Source organism: Lampetra fluviatilis, chromosome 41, assembly GCF_964198595.1.
Source record: "Lampetra fluviatilis chromosome 41, kcLamFluv1.1, whole genome shotgun sequence".
In the NCBI taxonomy this organism is placed as follows: domain Eukaryota; kingdom Metazoa; phylum Chordata; class Hyperoartia; order Petromyzontiformes; family Petromyzontidae; genus Lampetra; species Lampetra fluviatilis.
Genome location: NC_136315.1, coordinates 7,449,384 through 7,470,422, shown reverse-complemented (window position 1 = coordinate 7,470,422; position 21,039 = coordinate 7,449,384). Strand labels below are relative to the sequence as shown.

Sequence of the window (21,039 nt, the reverse complement as noted above, 5' to 3'; positions counted from 1 at the left end):
GTACTTTTTACGCCCTCTAAGCTTTAGAGAACATTTTGCACATTCATGGTTACTTTGCAACCAGGCAGGCTATTGTTTACATATCCCTGTCACACACTTGATTTTTGAGATGTAAATGACTCTCAAGTCCGGATGTGTAGTGAGAGACCTCACTCTTGCAAGCCGTGATCATAGGTACGACTGTTATCACGCTGTGTGGGCTAATTTCCTGATGGATATATTGGAATGCGTGGTACTGCAGCATAGCAGAAATACTGGCGTCGCTTCTTCATTCATCATTTTCCTGGAATCCACTTCTGTTATTGTCCAATGAAACCTTAAATTCACCTCTTATTTTCATTCAGATTTTTCCCATGTGTATCAATTTCCTGACTTCTCTTTGCATTTTTTTCATTTGGATTTTTTTCTTTAATCCTTAAACAATTCACATTACAAAAACATGTTTAAAAAATTGTTTTATTACCTTTAATTACCTATACGCTAGCGCATTTAAATCTTTTATTCATAGTTTACCCTGCAAGTGCCCCTGTATTTGTGTCCTCTTTCCTTACATTTTTGTGTCGACCCTTCTCCGCCTGCCTCCCTGTGGGTTTTGTGTGTGCGCGCTCTCCCTTTTTCATCCTTCCTTCCCGTAAAGTCGGGGCCACATCCCAAAAACCCAACCCCTCCGCCCCTCCCTTCCTCCTACCTGCCAAGCCACCCCGTCAACCCGAAAAAGGCGGCCGAGCTGCAGGCCGTCACGTCCGAGTGGATCATGCTCACGCTGGGCGTGTCGCCCCAAAACACCCCGACCCCGCCACCCCTCCCCTACCCCGACGCGTTCATTAACGAGCCCTCCCCCGAGCCCCCCCGCGCCTGGGACGGCGGGCGCTACGGTAGCCTGAGCCCCGTTCGCGGTCACTTTCCACCGCCGAGCAAAGGCGACGAATTCACGCTCCGCGAGCCCGTTTCGGCCGGGGGCTACTCCGTGTCGCCAAGCAGCCCGCCCGCCATCCGTGTCACGCCATCCTCTCCGCAGCAACTGACTCCCCAGCAGCTGACTCCTCGGCAAGGTCGCCCGACGTCACCTTGCAATGATGCTGCTGGTGCTGCAGCTGCTGAACAACGATCCAGGGTCATTCGCTTTTCTGACGAAGGCAGAGCCAGTGACGTCGCAGCATCGGCAGCGGCGGCGGCAGCAGAGCGATACTCCAGCCCGGCCAGCTTGGCCAGCCGGCAGGCTCTGGCAAATCCGAATCAAAATCAGAATGCGCACACCAGCGGGAAGCCTCAGCAGCACTCGAACGCGGGCGGCAAGGTACCAAGCGCCGCAACCAACGCCGCGAGTCACGTTGAAAGTCGGAGCGAGGTCACAAGTCAGCAGAGAATCGCCACTCCTTCCGCAGAGCATTCCCAGGGCAGCGGTATTCCCGCGAGCACCCTCCAGTCCTACTACGTGAAGCAGCCCTCTCAGCCGTGTCAGCAGAGGCCGTCGCCCGAACAGGATGTTCACACGAAGGCAGGGCCAGCCATCGATCCTCAGGCCCCGTCGAGCAGTAGCGGTGCACAGAAGTCCTCCGCGGAGGCCGGTCAGCAGAAGGAGGCGTTGGACTTTTGCTCGGCCCAGGAGCACGCCGTGGATGGGCTCATGCAGCTCCTCATCAGGGAGGAGCACCACGAGGAGGTGAAGTCAGTGTGTTACTCTGGGAATGTGGAGAGCAGCCAGAGCCAAGAGCAAGTACGTGCCAGGTTGCGTCCGGTGCCGTGCCGCGCCGTCCCCGCCCCCCCTCCGTTTACTAACCAGGCCTGCGCTCCATCCTCTGCTCACGAGCGCCGCCCGTGCTTCTCCAAACCGTGTATTCATTACATGACATTGGGACAAGTGGTCCCTTGGGAGAGCTTGAGAGACACCCCCTCCTCCGCCTGTGGTGGCTTGAGCTCTGTGTGTGGGCTGTGACGTTGCCCCTACCGCTTGCTTGCTTTGCGTTTTAACGCCTTGACTCCAGATACAGTTGTGGACCCCGTTTTTTGCGCTTAAGAGTGCATGTTACAATTTGTAGTGTTTTGTGTGAGTTTGATTTTTGTTTTTGTATACAGCATACTTGCCAACCCTCCCAAGTTAGGTGGCCAGCTGCCAATAATGTTTAAACCTATTTAGTTTATGCTTGGCGAACGTATGATTATATTCTTACAATGCAATTGCAATACAGTTCATTTGGATTTCTATAGCATCTAACTGCAGATGCTTTTCAAGATGCTGATGCATATTAGAGTGCTGTGCTCATTGCGACGATGTCGTCAGTTAGCCATCTGTTAAGTTTTGAGTTTTTTATGAAATAATGTACTCATGGTATTTGAATATCATTTTCTAAAATCATGTGGCATTACCTTCCACCCATCCTTTGCCCACTAACCTGAGCTACACTAAACTTGTAACTTCACGTTTTGAGTTCTTGTGCATGGGACGTGAGGTCGAATGACAAACAGTCGCAACTCAAAAGACCTCCAAATGCTACGGAAGATGTTTTTTTCACTGTCAAGTGTGTTTCTTTGGAACTTCTCAGCGAGTGTTATCACGTGACCAATCCTGTGGGTTTTGTCTGAGCGTGGCGTGTGTCTCCTTCCGTCTCTTCCGAAGGCCCTCCATGCTGGCACGGGATCCCACCCTCTGTCCACTCACTCCTCCACGTCCCCGTGTGTCTCCTCACACCCCCCACCCCCTCCACCTGCCCACACTGGCGTCAGACTATCACAGAAAAGTGAATTTAGACCGGCCAGGGTCAAGGTACCAGTTTCTGGCCTTCTCCACACCCTGGTGGACAGAAAGCAATTTGCTTTGATACCAATTAACACAGGTCAGGTCCAGGTCTTAGCAATGACAACTTTTATTATTATCGATATACCACAGTACGTTTATACATACAGTATCAGATTTTAAAAAAATGTGCAAATGTTTCGACTTATTATAAAACTAAATTAACAGGCCCCCTTTCCGATGTGTTTTCGGGTTGCACCGCATGTTCCACGGCATGATGTCCGACTTTTCGCTCCACATGCCGGAAGTTTCTTCTGAATTAGCTACTGAATAAGAAGCTCCCAGGTGATCAGCAGCTCCCAACACATTAAGCGAAACGGCCAACATCATGCCAGCGCAACACGCAGTACAACCCATTATAGTAAAACGAACCGGGCATCAGTCTGGTTTTTATGGTCAACTTCTCTCGTGGGGTTAGGCTCATGCTGAGACCTGCGCAGGACCCAATTAATCCCCTCCTCCTCCTTCTCCCTGCCTCTGCAGAAAATGGAACAATCCTTTGTCAAACATCACGTGTTGCGATTGTTTTTGGAGTTTCGATTTAAAGCTTTCGTGACTGCAGGGATTCATCTTCTTGGTTATTTTGGTAAAGTCACGTAGAAGGGAAATAATAAAATAATACATATATTTTTTTATGTTTTATTTATTTTATTTTATTATTTCCCTTTTACGTGACTTTACCGAAAGAACCAAGAAGATGCTTTTGGAGTGTTCCATTTTCGACTTGAATAAGAGTGTGAATGCTTGTGCATAATCACGTTTAATAATAAATGCACGCAGACACATGCCAATGCACTCACGTACTCATGCACACCTCCAACCACTCAATTGCACACTCACAACCCATACACACACCTCCTCCCTCTCATTGACGCACTCAACAATTGGACGTTTTATTGCCTTGTGACAATACTCTTTGGTTTTTTCGGTAAAGTCACGTAGGTAAAAAGTAAAATAAAATAAATGAAAACAACTAAATTAAATAACGACGTTTCAGTCACAACACAAGCGTCCTTCTTCAGGTGGGGACAACGTAGCGAAAGCACAACCGCTTGTGACAATACAAATCAATAACCATGTTTTGTTGTTGTTGATGCTTGCATTGTTGTTTTACACAACCTATTAACGGCAAAGTGTTGTTCAAGAAAAGCCGGCTTGAACTAAACCTGTAAGATGTTGCTTTTGTGTTCGAGAGTGCAGCATATCCGTTGCTTTTGCTGTAACCTGCATTTTTCCGTGCGTCCTTACCTCAAGGTTCTTAAAATCTAATGGTGTGTTTGTCATAATTATCAAGCTTGACCAGGCTGCTGCATTAACCCTTACAGGGGCGTTACTCGACGTGATGGTTCGGTTCGGTTTGATGCTTGATGTCTGTATAGGTGCTGAGTGAATTCCATCGCTCCCTAGGCGTTGACCTTCCAGAGATGGAGGGGGCTTTGAACACGCAATGCCAATCTGCAGAGTCGGCTTTTTAATGAGCATAGGCTGACGTGGTGGGATTGTACCTGCAAGAGCTGTGCTGATATTAGGATCACTGTACAGTTTCAGGGTCACCCCGTTCTGTAGTTGTGTGTCCAAGTTCATTACGGGACATGGGTCACGTTCACTGTAATTATGATTGGCTCGATTCAAAGGCATAAAGAAAGTGAAGCAGGTAATGGTATTTCCCGTAGAGTTATCACATCGGCCCGTTAGCGTTCTCTAAATGCTTTATATATACGTGTGTGTGTTATGAAAGATGCTGGCAAGTTGATTTGTGACTTTATAACCAGGTACGTGCCCTCACCAAAAAAAATGTAAATTGAGAAAAATCTAATAGTAGATTTTTTAAGCAGGTGCTTTTCCTGCATCAGCACGTTTTTGCGCCCGGAAAAAAGCCAAAATGAAACCAGGTCGACGGACGTAGAAGCAAGTTGGTGACCGATGGGTATTTCCCCTGAGACGTTAACCCGGCTTTCTGTGCACTCCGTTCCACGTCTGTCATTTCCATGTGTCCGCGTCGCCGTGCAGTCGGAGAGCATGGTGACGGGGAAACCACCGCTGAGCCCCGTGGCGTCGCGCCGATCCACTGACTCGCCAGTCCGCGGACGCGCCGGCTCCCCCGGACGGGTAAGCTGCCGCTCCCGCCTGCCCCCTGTGAACAGACAAAAAGAAAATACAAAGATTCCCGCCCCCTCTTGTATACCCTGAACAGACTTGGGGTTAAGTGCCATTAGCGAGCACCTTTGAAGGGCCGGCATGGCACACGATGGGGTGGGTGGCCAGCACCACACCCCGGTCGTCTTTGTCACCCCAGTGGCGATGTTCACACACCTCACCAAGTACTAATTTCAGGCTGAATCAACCTAGGGGGAGGCCCTGGACCGATTCAAATAATCGTCACTGGTGTTGGCCGTGAGCGGGAATTGAACTGGAGTCGTCGGGCTCGTAGGCCAGTGCACTAACCGTTGCACCACCGCTCCAGCCAACAGAGATCTCAAAGCCATAGGCAGCCAATGGACATTTAATTCGTGAAATTTAATATTTCGGGGGAGTTTAAATCCATATTTTTTTGTTAAAGAAATTAAATTATTATTTTAAATGATTTCAATTCACGTTAAAAGCAGAGGTCGCCAACAGCGGAGCTCGCGTTAAACTGACGCACTCAAGAGCACAGCTTCACCCATTGTAGCAGTCTTCCCAGATTGTGGTGACCTTGCACTCTCTTGTCTTTGAACATTAATCGTGTACATAAATTAACTTGTATACTGCTTTTAGTGAAACAATTCAATTAATTAAATGTAGTTGAATTTCGATTTGAAGCTTTCGTGACTGCAGGGATTCATATTCTTGGTTCTTTCAGGAAAATCACGTAGAAGAGAAATTATAAAATAGAACCAAGAGTATAAATGTAGTTGGTCTATTTTTGTTTACATCCCATGTTATTAAGATAACTGCGGGGTTATCAGCTACCTGAGTGTATTAAATATGTCTTTGGCATCCTCCACAACTGATTCACTAGGCAGCAGTTTCTCTTAAGCCTCGCAGCCACCGGCACTGTGCTTGTGTCTTGTGCAGAGGCAGCAGTGAAGTCCTGTGGTCGGCATGGGCCCTGATGCCAGGAATGAAATGTGGCCCCAAATAAAAATGTCCTCCCTCTTCGGAGCATGACGCCTGGGCTCCCCCTTGGCCTGTGGTTCCCGGTGCAGTTACACCGCCCGCACACTCTTATAGCTGCGCCGCTGAGCGAGCGTTTCCCACGGTTTGCTGCAGCTGCCTGTAACATTGTGGGCTTTTCTGCCCATCCTTTAATTAGCTAGGCCCAACTCTACATAGCTTTTGACATTTTATGGAATCGGCCTCATTGATCATGGTGCTCATGGCCATGCGAGAGCTGCGTGTTAGCCGGTTTGACTTTTGTGAAAACAAATTTAACTGTAGCCTACTGCAAAGAATGTGTAATGTATGAATCACTGCTGTGTATTTAATTTGCTTTGATCACTTATTGTTTTGAAGTCCAGTATATTCACCTGTTTCACCTGATTTAACTTTTGACACCGTGACATATTTGTTCGAGGAATTGTATCTTTCACAATGACACTATCCCTGTGAGAGAGAAAAAAAGAAAACCCATCTTCTTTTTTCATTTTGCTCTCCGATTTCTTTTTTGACGTGTTTTATTTTTAAAGAAACTCTTTCTCTATACGCACGTAACATCACTTGTTCGCCAGCTCCCTTCACCTGCCACCCACGTGTAACTTCAAAAACCGGCGAGCGTTTATAGCTTCTTGCCTTGAGTTGTTGCCTTTCCTCTTTTTTCTTATTTTTCTTCTTCGCGATTTTTCACACAATTCCACACTGTGGCAGCAGAATGTCCAAGGTGATTTGAGTTCATCACCAGAGCTCACAGAGTGCGAACAGAGCTTTGTGGTAAGCGAAAATGCTTACTAACCCAGCCAGCATGTGTTGTAAATAAGGACATTTTACAGCAATGCCGATTGACTGGAAATAATGTTCTTCTTTTAAACGGTCTGCATTTGACTGCAGATTTGATGTCGATCAACTAATTGGTTTACACCTGAAACTCTTGGTAACTGTGAGACATTTATATTAAAAATGTACTTGAACGCATCAATACAGCTTTACATATATATTAAATGACAGTCTCATTAATATATAATTGTTTGACTGATTATAAATTGTAACATTCAAACAACCGTTGACACATTTGTTCACGCAATTTTCAATGCTTCACCAATCAGCATTTATTTTGAAAAATATAACGTTGAACCTATTTTTGCATTGCCACACTCAATTCACATATTTATCTGTAATCCAGCACATCCACTCAACATAAACTAAGACAAACTCTTTTCCCCCTCTCTCTCACGCCCACGCTTTACCACGCTCGCTGTGCACCATGGCCTCCTCCTCTTCCACGCCATCCTCGGAATCTATCACACCCCACCCCCCTCTCTCTGCCTCTCTCGTAATCACTCTACCGAATGTCTCGCCGACTGTGCCCCATCACTTCTCCATCCATTCTCTGCTTCGTCTCTCGCCCGCGACGCAACAACAACGACGACGACGAACCGACGCGACGACCGGTGACGACGGCTTTCGCGCTGGGGGGCGGGGGGCGCACCCTTCTCCCCTCCGCAGCGTGCCATTGCCCGTGAGATTTTGGACATAGCGGAGAGCGCCGTGCGCCGCTGCGTCCCATCTGACTGCGAGCGCACGCCGCTGCTGGCGGTTTCGACATTGGCGGAGGTGGCGAAGGTGGCGGCGGTGGCGGCGGCAGAGACCGCTCCTGCCGCCAATCGCCGTTCTCACCGTAAAAAACCCTGTCCCGTCATTCCCCAGCAGCAGCAAGGACCCGGATCACAGACAATCCACGACAGCTTTTACACTGCTGCCGAACCGTGAGTCCTAGCCCACCTTGTCAGTTTCCCCTTTTAAATGCAGTACAAGCAGCTGTGCTGGATAACAGGATGGCGTGTGTGGCAAAATTAGTTTGCCCAGAGATGTGCCTTATCTCATCAAAACTTGGAGGTTAAGCTGAGTTGAGCCTGGTTAGTACTTGGATTGGTGACCACCAGGGCTTGCCCAGTATTATAGGCTGAGAAGTGGCCAGGAGAATGCTGTATTAAGTTTTATCCCTTCATGTACATGGTGGGTTTCCCTGGATGTTTTGAATTGGTCCAACATCACATGACAGGACCCTCCTGAAAGAGTCTTGAGACTTTCCTGAGTAAAGAGTTTTAATGTTGCGTACGTTTTCCAAATCCTTTCCCAACCAAGTTCATATTCTGGTTCTTGCCTTTGATTCAAGCGGGGGGCACTGGCAGTGGCCATGGCAACCACGTTGCCAGTGATTTCCATACAGATCGTTTAATTATGGTGACTCATTGAATGTCCCTTTAAATTGAGATAATTATGACTCTGAATTTATGGCTCACATTTAATAATAATGTCAACTTGTAATGCGCCGCACAGCATTCGCTCACTCTCGTAGACAGAGAGGCTCAGAGGTGAATGAAATCACAGACAAGTGGGGAAGGCAGCCACGTGGTGAGCTGGCACCAACCGTTGCACAAGCTCTGCGTTCCACTATATATGAAGGCGTTATGAGCCAAATAATGATTGCTTACATGTGGGAGGAAACTGGAGCACCTGGAGAAACCCACGCATGCAAGGGGGAAACACTCTATCCCATACAGAAGAAACAAGTGGAGTCTGCATCTTTGCTGTACCGCCTCCCCCCCCCCTGGCAAGCCAGGGTATGGCACCTCTTCGACGCCCATGGGAAGGGAGTTTTGCAAAAAATCTTGCAATCCCACCAATCCTCGCCTCCGCAGTGCTGGATTAGAGGCGTGCACCACCACTGGCCACGTTTGATGAGATAGTACTTGCACGAGAATTAATTAACTTGGGGTGGAATGATTCACCATCCTCCCCCCAGTGGTGTGACAGATTATCGCGATTTCAGGGGCGTAGTTCAATTATTTTATTAATCATGACTTTATAACACTGCACTTAATGTTATGTATGTACATTGAACTTCTTTCGCACCGTACGTAGCCAACCGTGCTAATCTCAGGTGCGGGAATGGTAGCGCCTATCACATGTAAAATTATCCTTACAATACATTTGCCAAAATGGCAAAGCAGGATCTTCGTAAAGCCCGTACGTGTGTACGTATGTTGAACTTCTTTTGCACCGTACGTAGCCAACCGTGTTAATCGGAGGTGCACGCCGCATCGTCCCTGTCCCCACCCTGTTTCCCGCGTCAGGTTCCAAGCCATGTACAACTACCGGCCGCAGAACAAGGATGAGATTGAGCTGACGGAGGGCGACATTGTGGACGTCATTGAGAAGTGTGATGACGGGTGGTATGTAGGTACGTCGGGAGTAAACACGCCTTGGTGAACATTCAAGCTTGCAAAGAGCCACATGTAATGCAGTAAACATGTACCTGTGATACATCGATGTAGGAATATTCGACATACCAAGTTTGAGGACAACGAACTTTGGATTCAATACCATTATTTTCATGATAAAATTAAGTGAAATAATAAATAAACACTGAAATTGCTAAATAGGTAATACTTTTAGCGATCTCCGGTGCTATGTAAATGTCATGTTTTTTCACTATATTTTATTTGCCAGTTGTTAATGTTAATACTGTAGAGTATGAAATCTAACATTTTCAATATAAATTGTCTTTGTTTACAATGGTGAATGGTAAGTTACGAAGTGTTTATAGTTTTAAATAGTAAGTTACGAAGGCTGGGAACACATCCTCATAGTACTAATGTTATAAGTTATTCAATATACGAAGTTTCAACAGACGAACGAAGCTCCAGGAATGCATGTACTTTGTATATCGAGGTATTGCTGTATTTCACCAGATTGGAAAGTAATCTAAGACAACATGAGGACATGGTCTTATTCACAAGGGTGTCACAAGTTTTATTTCAAAATCATCATTACCCATACCTGACAACCCCTTATCAGTGCCCCTATCTTATCACAGACCAATTCAGACCCAATTGGTCACCCCGTGCACTTATAAATCTCAACGTTCATCCTACAAAGTCCCATCACAAGGGAGAAACTCAAACAAATAGACAAAAAAACATCTTGCCCGTATTGAAACGTTTGTACGCCGTATGGACTTGAAAACCCAATTTCCCTCTACAAGAATATGCGTAAACCGTGTGGGTTGACAGGTATGATAATTATCTATCGTGAGTGTGGTCTGAATCTAATAGAATGCTGCTGTTTGCCTTTTCACAGGTACATCCAGAAGAACAAAACTCTTTGGCACCTTCCCAGGAAACTACATGAAGCCCACACCATGTTAATCCCGGGGCATTAGGCTTTTAAACACCATCGTGCAACCGCATTTGTATCTCTTTTTTTCTAGCAAAAAAAAACCCCTTCAAACGGACACCTATTCGTAAAGGAAATGATTATTATTATTATTATTGCAGTTGTATTTTCGGATAGCGTCGTCAGTTGTAATTATCATTGTAATCAAGGTCGCCGTAATCATAAGCCTCGCCGTTGATGTAATCTTCATTACAGTACAGTACTTCATTACTCTGCCACTGTCTTGAGTCTGCAATTTTCAGAGCAGTGTCTCATCTGCCACAACAACAGCCACCAGATAACAAAAAGTGACTCATTCTAAAACATAGCACGAGTTGCCTTAATTTATATGTCTATTATGACTGCTAGAATCGCTCCAAACATGTGTCCCTTTGTGGGAATATACAAAAAACATCCACAAAAAGAAATCAGTTAATGAGCTGTAATTAGGGAAATGTTCTTTCAAAACGTATATTTATTATTAATATTTGTTTACTTGCTCCTCTTGTACAAAATACCCATTTGAGACACTGGAGCCCAATGCATGAAGCGGTTTTTCATCACAATTCTGCCCCATTTTGGTGACATAATGGGCCGTCTTCCAGAAGGTTGGCCCGCATTCAGGGCTAGGCCGTTTGAATTTCGCAGTCTATGAGAGGCCCCCTCTAAGACCGGGCGAACCAAATTCCAGCCTTCCTCATTCTCCACTGGTGGAATGGCTCAACTCAAAAGAGACAAAAGTATTTTTTTATATATTGCTCTTTATTGTTACTCTTATATGTGTGCGTGGGCATATGTTCATAATCATCATCATCAGGCATTGAGTAACACGACTTTGTGTCAATTTTTGTAGTGGTTGCCCAATTGGAAGGGGAAGTTGTGATGGGCTGAGCATGTGTGCAGGATGGAGGAGGGCAGGTTGCCAAGACAGACATTTGAGTGGGCACTTAGAAGTGGGCAACCAGGGTGGCATTGAGACTGTCAGAATAGTCCTCCGAGGACTGGTGATGATTGTGCAACAGTTAAAGGAACAGACAGGAAGAAGGATGAAAATTATGAGATGTGATATAAGCTGTGATGATCTCTTGACCCGTACAAAAGACAAACACGCAATTGTGGCAGAGCAATCATTAACACGGTTGGCTATGTACGGTGCGAAATAAGTTCAGCATACATAGAATTGTGTGTTTGTTGTATATGTATGTGACAAGACTTGCAGCTGTACTCTGGTGCTGTGGCTTTCGTTACTCTCTTTTTTGCAGAGTGGGGTTAGCGCCGTGAAAACATGGCCATAGCTTCGAGAACGAATTCACTGTTGTGGAATGGCTCTGCGGCAGGAGAAGCTATTTACTCACACACGTACACGTGCGTGCGTGTGGCTGATTGGATCCTCATTGTTTGGCTCCATCTAAGGCAAAATTTCCTTGCCCCTCGCCTAGCTTAAGATGGGATGCAAGGTTGCATGTGGAATGGCAGCGGACGTATTCCTCCTGGCAAATTGGTGACACTTTTTTTTTACATGACTGGGGCAGAATTGGTTTCCTGGAATTTACCAGTAGTGGGATTGTCACAGTTGAATTGTTCATGAATTGGGCTTCATGTGTTCTATACATATATATATAAAAGTATAATACAACATTGAAATTGGAATCCCGAAGGACTTTTAAAGGATCACATTGTAATTTTGAATGCCTGAATTATTACCCTTTGGGTGTTCAGGATATTTTGTAAGCTCATTAACTCAATTAAACATTTTTAGAAAAGAGAATTTACTAAATAAAATCAAAACGATACCAACAGTTTACGTTGGTGTTATTTACTACTCAAATGAACGATTTGTTTGAGACAGTAAATGGAAAGTGAAATAAGTACAAGCACATCAGGGATAGGGAAGATAGAAAAAGAAAAGTGGAAGGTGGTTAGATGTTGAATGTAATAAATTATTGGAATGAGGCTTATTGTGTAATTTTATTCATTAACAATATTATATGAGTGGCTGGAACTCTGATCTATCCCCACCAGCTGGTTAATGTTAACGTGGAACTTGCATTGGTTACGTTCCTCATGATACTGGTAAATATTGTCGATTGAAATTCTGTCCATGTACCATAGTCCATTAACCATCATGCAATTCAAATTTGCAAACCACCAGACCTCAGCTTTGAGACATTTATTTTTGTACAAATTGTAGTAATTTAGAGCTGCGATGCTGCATTAGGAATTCCTTGTAAATTTATCATATTTTGTAGCCTTATGGTAATAAAATGCATTACACATTAACAAAAAAGCATTTAATATATAAGTAATTTTACACGTAAGTAATACTGTATGAAATATGTTTTATCGTGTTTAGTGCTTGAATTATTAACGTTGCAAAGTTGTGACAAGCATTTTTTTTTAAACAAAACTCATCTACCATCATTTATTTTGCGAGCATTTAATCACACCGTTGAAATTAATACTCGGCGCTTTGTTAAATTGTTAAACATCCAACATTTTGCAGTTATTCCATCGGCAGGTCGCATGTGGTGGGGTAAAAGTGTGCGTACTCCCACCTCTTCCAAGACGTCTGGCCGGCGTGGAAGAGTAGGCCAATCACCCTCTAGAGGGGGCTCTGTAAAGCTCCGTCTACTAGAGGCTCTATCCGCCAGCAGCGACGTAAGAAATTGCAGGGCCGCGACTTTACCTTCACCATCATTTTTGCAGTGTTTGTGATTCCTGTGTCATACTGCAGTTTAAAGTACACAACTCTTTGTACAGTATTACCATCAGCCTTCCTTTCGTGAGGACCACCCTACCCGTTATTTATCAAAGGTGTGCGTGCCTTGTAGTCAGCAGAAAGGAATGTCACAAACAAGTTGTGAACTCTCACGTGTGACCCTCCCACACGCGTGGGCTCGAATGCCCTTCCTGATTTCGTCAAGCAAGTTACGTCGTGTTTTCTGTGGGTCATTACAACACAGGTTGGCTATGCCTATGTATCTAATTTGTATAACTGTGCCTTTTGATTTACCTTTAAGTCTCTTACTGAATAAAGACTTTGCTTATTTGCAGCACATTTGGGAAAGAAACACGTCACTGACTGTATTCACTACTCGGAGGGGTTTTAAGTTAAATCAAATAGGGGTTATATATGCATGAAAAGCTAGGTGGAGTTTTCACTATTTACGCATGTATAGTAATTGTCTATTGAAAGAAAAATCTATCTTTTTTTTTATTTTGTTACATTGTTTTATGGCCTCGAAGAAGATGGATCAGAGGCTAGCCACTACACAGATATATGGAAAGAAAAGATGTAGTCTGGACATTGCCATAAAATTCAAGAATGGATGGAAACAATTCAAGGACGTTTTGCTTTTCAAACAAGACGCTAAAGTAGAACTGGGAAGGACACGTGGCGTGAAGGACAGACAGCAGATGGACAACGAGAACTACTTAGCTGGCAACCAAGAGAACACAATTAGGAATGATGAGGCCCAGACATTTGCAAGCTTGAAGTGGCCACAAGTTGCAAAAGATGGAGTGGAGTCATTTGAGAGAATCCTTTATCATCCTGCAGCAGACTGAGAATAGTCGATGACTTCGTCGAACACGTGTTTAACAAGCACGCCGATTCACTTTCACTTCGGTGACCTAATTAGAAAAACGTGTAACTAGTATTGCAAGAAAACACTGCACCCCTTGATGGTATGTTATTATATATGCTGTCACGTAGAATAGTTTCTGATGAGCTGATTTGAACATTTAAAATACAGCAATCGTTGAACTAGAGTTGGGTAATAATTTGCTTTTGAAACTTCACTTGCATATGATATATGTGGTATCTGAATGTAGGAGTGGATTGCATAGAAGCACACGACTGCAAAAATTACATACTTGTGAATTTAGTACAATATAGCCTATTTTATGTTGTTTTGGTATAGAACAAATTGCATTTGTATTTCTTATAGCGAGTAATGTTTATGTTTTGGCTTGCAAAATTATATACTATCAGCATACACTAAATGTGCTTTATAGTACTAAAGAGTTTGTCTGCACAACTTTATTTTGCTTTGTGAATGTTAAATGCTAATTTTTAAATTAAACTACATATTGTGTAATCTTCCTGTAACAATTCATACCTAGGCCCATCCCTCCAATCAACAAAGTCCCCATTTACAAAACCTTTTGCCAATGTATTGACAAACACTTGGCAAATATGAAGTTTATTTTTGTACATATGTGTAATGAATAAATTTGTACAGCATGAGGTTTTTTTTCGTGTATAGAATTTCAAGATTAATATATAGTTCTGACAGATCTTTTAGTGACCTTGGCTTAAGACTTTTTTTCTTTGGCATACAAAGTGGCCTTACATGGGAATCGTTTGTCAGAGATGGCGTTTTTTATGTTTGTGCTCTGAAGGAAATGGAATGCCAAGGCTCTCTGGTATGAAAACTAAAAAAACACTGTATTATCTTCATGTGTGTGATATGTTTTATTCCACAAAATAACAGTTTTAAAAATCAAGTGTAGATTATTACTAATCTGTAAACATGAGACTTGTTTAACATGTAGGCTTTCGCGAACAATATCCATAATAGAGGTTTTTTTTAATTATCAGATTGCATAAATATAAATGTCGTACTCGATTTGTAAATGTTGTGGGTTTATTCTCCAACACACCGATGTGCTGAACTAGCAACGAATTGGCTTGTTTTGTTTACGTGACAAATCTTACTATTTGGCTGCATCTGGAGGTGGCGGGTTTAACGACACATTTATATTTACGCGATCTAACCCCAAAAAAACCTCTGATGGATGAGACCTGTGAGTTGTTTCATCTCTACATCTGTGCACTTGTATCAAACATACTGTTGCACAAGAACTTGGCTAGGTACCAAAAAGGCCTGCACAAATAACACTTGCATGCTCAGTAGAAGCTGGAAATACCGTAAGCACACCTTAGCTAAGCACATTTCTGGTATGAGCAACACATGCAACACACTAGTGGGGAGGAAAGTTAAGGGCAGCTTCTCATACAAACAAAATACTTTGTATATAAGCCCACATGGCCTTGCTCTCAAAGGAAGTGCTTTATATTCAGCTTCTACTGTATATCGTGAATTGGCCTTTCGTCCCTTGCATCGTGAGGATGAGTAAAACGTTGACATTTTTGCTACTAACGCCTACTTCATTTCATGCTTATAAAGGAGGCTGGACAAATAACCCTCTTGTTTCACCAATACACTATGCTCATGAAAATAACACAGGTTTTTGTAACTACAGAAAGCATCTAGTTGAATGTAAAAAAGAAATGCCATGATTTTCCCAACACCGCACTTGATTCTTGAGTCTTTCCTAGGAGTGGTCAGGATGATCAATATGCCAATGGATGATTGATAGTGTACCTGGTGGAACTATTTTAGTCCCATTATATATAGGCTTTGTTTGAACGGATACCCTTTCTAGTACACTATGTGGAGTTTGTGTACAGCGGCATCACAGTACACCGGATTTCAGTGGAATTAGAGATGATTTTCTTCAAAGTTGAGTGTTTCTAACATTACTGTGAGCGCTCGAGTGATATACAAGATATTTATGTGCCCTCCATTCAGATTGACATTCTGGATGAGGAAATATGGGAATGCCATGATGAAAAAATTCACAGTTTTGAGTATTGTGACACCCATCCTAGGTATACACACATACAATTCTTTAACCGTCTTTGATATAAAAACTGTAATTACTGTATAATCAAGTTTTAATTATATCCATCTATTTTATTCACGTATTCATTATTTTGAGATTTGACGTGAAACGTTTTAGAATACATAAAACCATTATTTAACTGTTGTTAAACAAAGTAAACACGTTTCCATAAACTATACTATACATATATCAAAGCACAAATCACAGTGATTTATTGTTTTTGATTTATTCTAGCAGTACAGAATCACCAACTTATGCCGAGCTTTGAGTTGCATAACGACTTTATTAATGACTTTTGTTAGAGCAGCTGAGTTCTCAGATTGGAAATGTTACGGTTTGAAATCATGTAAATATACTATAGATATTAATGAGTGTGTGCTTTCCATATCTGAAATATGATTTGATTCAAACTGCTTATATTATTTCCACCTCTGAACAGTTCTCATGTTCACCCCTGTATAAAATGTTCCATGGCATGGCCAAAGAGATTGGGGATACAGAATTTGGAACGTTACATTTTGTGCAGGGGTGACCATGCAAAAGGATTTCCATAGAAACGGGACTGTGCTGGCCTGCAGAATGTGTGCAGCTGCATACTACAGTTTGTGTGTTGGTGTTGCTGCACAGAAAATCCCATAATAAAGCTGCTTTTTCTGGAAAATTGTGGGGTTTTTTTCTCTCTCAATTTCTAGTTTCCCTAGCCTTCTCCACATATGCTTTATAGCAGTGGCTCCCAACATTTCTGAACACTCAGACCCACTGTGAACCATCAAATATCTCATCATGAAATAAAAACAAATATGGTGTTTTGTGAATCGCGGACCACCTACCACTGCCTTACAGACCGACAGTCGTCTGCAGAACCACTAGTCTAGAGTTTTTTTTTAATATTAAAACCTGAATTATTTATTCCATAAAATCCCTAAAGAGAAATACAATTGCCTGTCACTTAAAATTTAAATGTATGTGGCTTGACAACCCTGGATGTACATGAATTCTTTGGTGATGCTACTGCATTAACAGCGGTGCACAAGCACAAATAGAAATAAAAAAAACTAAAACCTCTACACATTAGTCCATAACACTACCTTCGAAGGAAAATATAAAGTAGTGACCGTTTCGGACAATGGCCCATCTTTTTGGCACATCAATCAACTAGATTACATGGCAGGAGTTTGGGTCAGGGCTTCGACCGTGTAAATTGCACATCCACGCCACAAGGTGGAGTCCTATCTGCAGTCATTCACGACGGCTCCATGTGGAAAGGCTCCATGGCTCATGATGATTTCGTATTTAAACTAAACACATTTTTTTTATTTTACCAGGTAAGGCCCACTGAGCTATATTGCTCTTTTTCAGACGTGACCTGGCCATAAATGATAGCTCATTCGAAGTGGCGGATTATCGTTTGTAAATTTACTGCAGCCAAATAATACAAGCGCATATTTCTAAATGTGGAGAGGAAAAACCGGAAAAAATCTACACGACCACGGATAGAACATGCAAACTCCAAATATACAGGCGTTAGGGACAGGATCGAACCAGGCGAGGCAGTTAACATCTCGCAACCGTGGCGCGCTTGGCCAAGGCAGCATTACAACTATGCAGAGGTGGGACAAAGTCATTGTTATGCAAGTCGAGTCGCAAGTCATCAAATTCATGACTCGAGTCTGACTCGAGTCCAAGTCACATGACTCGAGTCCACATCTCATAGGTGGGACAAAGTCATTGTTATGCAAGTCCAAGTCGAGTCGCAAGTCATCAAATTCATGACTCGAGTCTGACTCGAGTCCAAGTCACATGACTCGAGTCCACACCTCTGCAACTATGTATAGCACATTAGATTCAGTACATTCGGTTCGATGGCTCATCTGAGCGGTTGATCCGTGGCCCTGGCTAAGGCAGCTGAGCCCGATTGCCAATGGTTGTGGAAACAACAAGCCGGCTCGCATTCTTTGTCAGACTTGGCCAGAACGGCTGCATAGCCACATCTCAATAAATGTAGCTCAAATTAGATTCGAAGCTTTCGTGACTGCAGGAATTACTCTTTGTATTTTTTCGGTGAAGTCATACTTTACTTCTAATTTAGCAAACTTTGGAAGAACGTTAATCAACCAGGCTATGCGTTAACTGCGTGTTGAAACCGACCCTCTGTGTTGCATTGCATTACACTTCTTAATTTTACTAAATTTTCTTTCTCAAACTTTCGATTTTCTGGCTCTAAACCGTTGTCTCTCCTCCGGCCATTGTGGTCCGGAATTCCACACTGCTCCCTCCTCAATAATAGGGTTATTTCCCCCTTTTTTCTGGCAACAAAACTTAAACCTTTTACAAGGATTCATGTCTGCATTAACCACAATACTTGCAGTCAAATGCAACAAAAACACTATGATAATATATGCATATTCCTTGAAACTGATTGGTCCACACCAATGGATGGCTTTCTTTTGAGCCTCGACCCAATTGGTGTTCGACCAGAGGACGCCGTTTGTCAGCTGGTCCCACTTCCCCAGTCCTCTCTCTGCCCAGGCCATTCCCCCATCTCTCTATTTAAGGCCTCGGCACAGATTCGTTGTCCTTCTGTTTATCTTGGTGTGTGTCTCTCACTGCATCTGTGTCTGCCTATGCTGTTCCCGTGTCTGTGTTTTATCATTTTTTCTTACCTGATGATGGTTGCTTGTGTTGTAACCGAAACGTCGTATTCTAAGATTGTATTTTATTTTCTACGTGACTTTACCGACAGAACAGTGAGGCCCCCGACAATATACAAATGTGGAAACACCTCTTGCAGGCGGCGTGGCGGCCTTCACACTGATGATGTCTCATCGGGGAAAGTGGGGCCCTCTCTGAAATTAGTAAAGAACATCTGTATAGAGTATAATAATAATAAAACTCTCCGAATGTACCCTTTTGCCGAGATACATCTTTGCCGACACACTTCTCTCTAGAACACCACTTGTATGTTTTCATGCAAGGACTGTCTTCCTCTCAGACTCTGTGCGAAATCGTGTCCCGTTCTTCTCAATATATCTCTTCCCTCTTGGGAAGATTGAAGTTCAGATACCACCAATGGGAAACAGGAGGATTTCTCCACAAATCTGGCTGTTGCCTGATGAAGCTAGTTGTAATTACTGGCGAAACGTCGTGCTCAGACTGTAAATGTTCTGGCTTTGCTCTCCAACACTCCGGTGTGCTGCACTAGTAACGACTTGGCATGCTCTGTTTACGTGACAAACCTTACTAATTGGCTGTGTCGGATGGTGGTGGGTTAATTAAACGACACATTTATATATGTATTTGATCTAACCCAAAAAACCTGTATTATGCACTAATGTCCCACTCTTCTCAATATTTCTCCTCCCTCTTGGCAAAATTGAAGTTCAGCTATCAGATGGAAATTTTCCTTGCCTTGAGGCAATGCTGCTGAAACTTTGCACTCCCAGAAGAAACGCTGTGTGGTCGATGGATTGTGTAAGGCTATGTGGAAAAAAATTATCATTTCATACGCAGGCCAAACATGTATCATGATTCACAATGAGTTACTTTTGGGTTAGATCGTGTATGTATAAGTTCAGTTTACAGCTATAGCCTCCAACACCCGACAGACATTATTTATGAGAATAGGTTTTCCCCTTCTTTCTGGCAACAAAACAGGTGTTAAGATGTTAGAACACCAAACTGAAACCTTTTACAAACAATTATGTCTGCATTAACCACAATACTTGTGGTCAGAATGCAAAAAAAAATACTCTGATAATATATGCATTGTCTTTGAAACTGATTGGTCCACACCAGAGACAGCTTTCTTTTGAGCCTTGTCTCAAAACGGTGTAAGACCAGAGGATGCCAAAAGGCATTATTTATTTTGATAAGTACATTGTGATAAACGTCAATCTTATTTTGACATTGTTTCACTGCATTTACCACAACTTAACAAGAATGTCTAATCTGGCTGTGACGGTCCCACCTGATGACGGAGACTTGTGTTGCCTCCGAAACGTCGTGAATTTTATTTTTATTTTTGTTTTGTTTTATTTTACTTTCATTACTTTTAATGTTTTACCTACGTGACTTTACCGAAAAAACCTGAGAATATGAATCATTGCAGTCACGAAAGCTTCAAATCTAGAAAGAATGTCATGAAATCGCACGTAATGTGCATACAAGTCATGAACAAAAAGCTCTTGATTTTTCTTAGTACTGTTCGTCTATTAGCGTTCTCTGGTCTGACACTTGTAGTGAGACAAGGCCATGAAGAAGTCTGTCTCTGGTGCAGGTCAATCAGTTTTTAAAGACGATACACATATTTATCAGAGTTCGTTTGCATGTTCGCCACAAGTATGTGTGGACAACGCAGACTTGATTCCTTGCAAAAGGTATCCATTTGGTGTTTGGACATCTTAACGCTTCCTGTTTTATTGCCAGAAAGGGTTCTTATTTTTTTCAAACTGTAATACTGGCAAGAAAAGGTCCCGTGATAAAGCCATTTACTTTGACTCTCAGGCAAAAAGTAAGTGCGCTTGGGCAGTAAAGATCATGGCAACAGGGGACGATGGCCAATGGTCAAGACCAGGGTTCTTCACTAATTTTCAGAGGGGAAGGACCAACTTTCGCCGATAAAACATCGTCAATGTGAGGGCCGCCACACATTTAAAATTATTCTTGGGCTTGACAGCAGTAAGAATAATGATGGACGGTATTTTCACATTGCTCCACGCCAGGGGCCGCACTAAAGGCCACCAATAGGGGCCGCCAGTGGCCCGCGAGAGCCTTGCGAGGAAGAGCACTGGCCAAGAAAGAGCACTGGTCAAGAATTGACGACGGAGTGGAGGAACGTCAAACACGGAAATTGAGACGAAATAACCATTGGGGTCGACTTCGGGGGGGAGATTAGATGTGGTTCGAACAACGAATATATTAGAGAACGGATGATTATTTGAAAACCCGCTATACATGCTGTAGGTTCGTGTTGCCGTCATTTATTTATGTATATTGCAGGTAAAATCAGGACAGCAAAAATGATTGCGATCGTTTCTTGCGCGAACATCACCGAATGGTTGTGGGGGCGGAGGGCGGGGCTTAAATGCATCGTTATAATAGAATAGTCCATTATTTGTACACGTTTTATTACACGCTTTCGTGTTGCGCCGTGGGAAATAAATTGCCGAATAAGCTATTTAACGTCATTAATTGACATACCA

General features: G+C 43.2%; 1 protein-coding gene across 15 annotated transcripts in view; it reads left to right on the top strand.

Moving 5' to 3' along the window:
- The window catches only part of LOC144946506 (sorbin and SH3 domain-containing protein 2-like), a 193,591-nt gene extending 181,138 nt beyond the window's left edge, over window positions 1-12,453 (top strand). For all 15 annotated transcript variants that reach the window (XM_078875446.1, XM_078875445.1, XM_078875452.1 and 12 more), the window contains 4 exons: window positions 4,805-4,903; window positions 7,637-7,695; window positions 9,067-9,173; window positions 10,073-12,453. In XM_078875446.1, coding sequence (XP_078731572.1) covers window positions 4,805-4,903; window positions 7,637-7,695; window positions 9,067-9,173; window positions 10,073-10,140 — 333 coding nt within the window. In that variant the 3' untranslated portion in view covers window positions 10,141-12,453. The remainder of the gene's footprint in view (window positions 1-4,804; window positions 4,904-7,636; window positions 7,696-9,066; window positions 9,174-10,072) is intronic.
- Window positions 12,454-21,039: the final 8,586 nt, after the last annotated feature.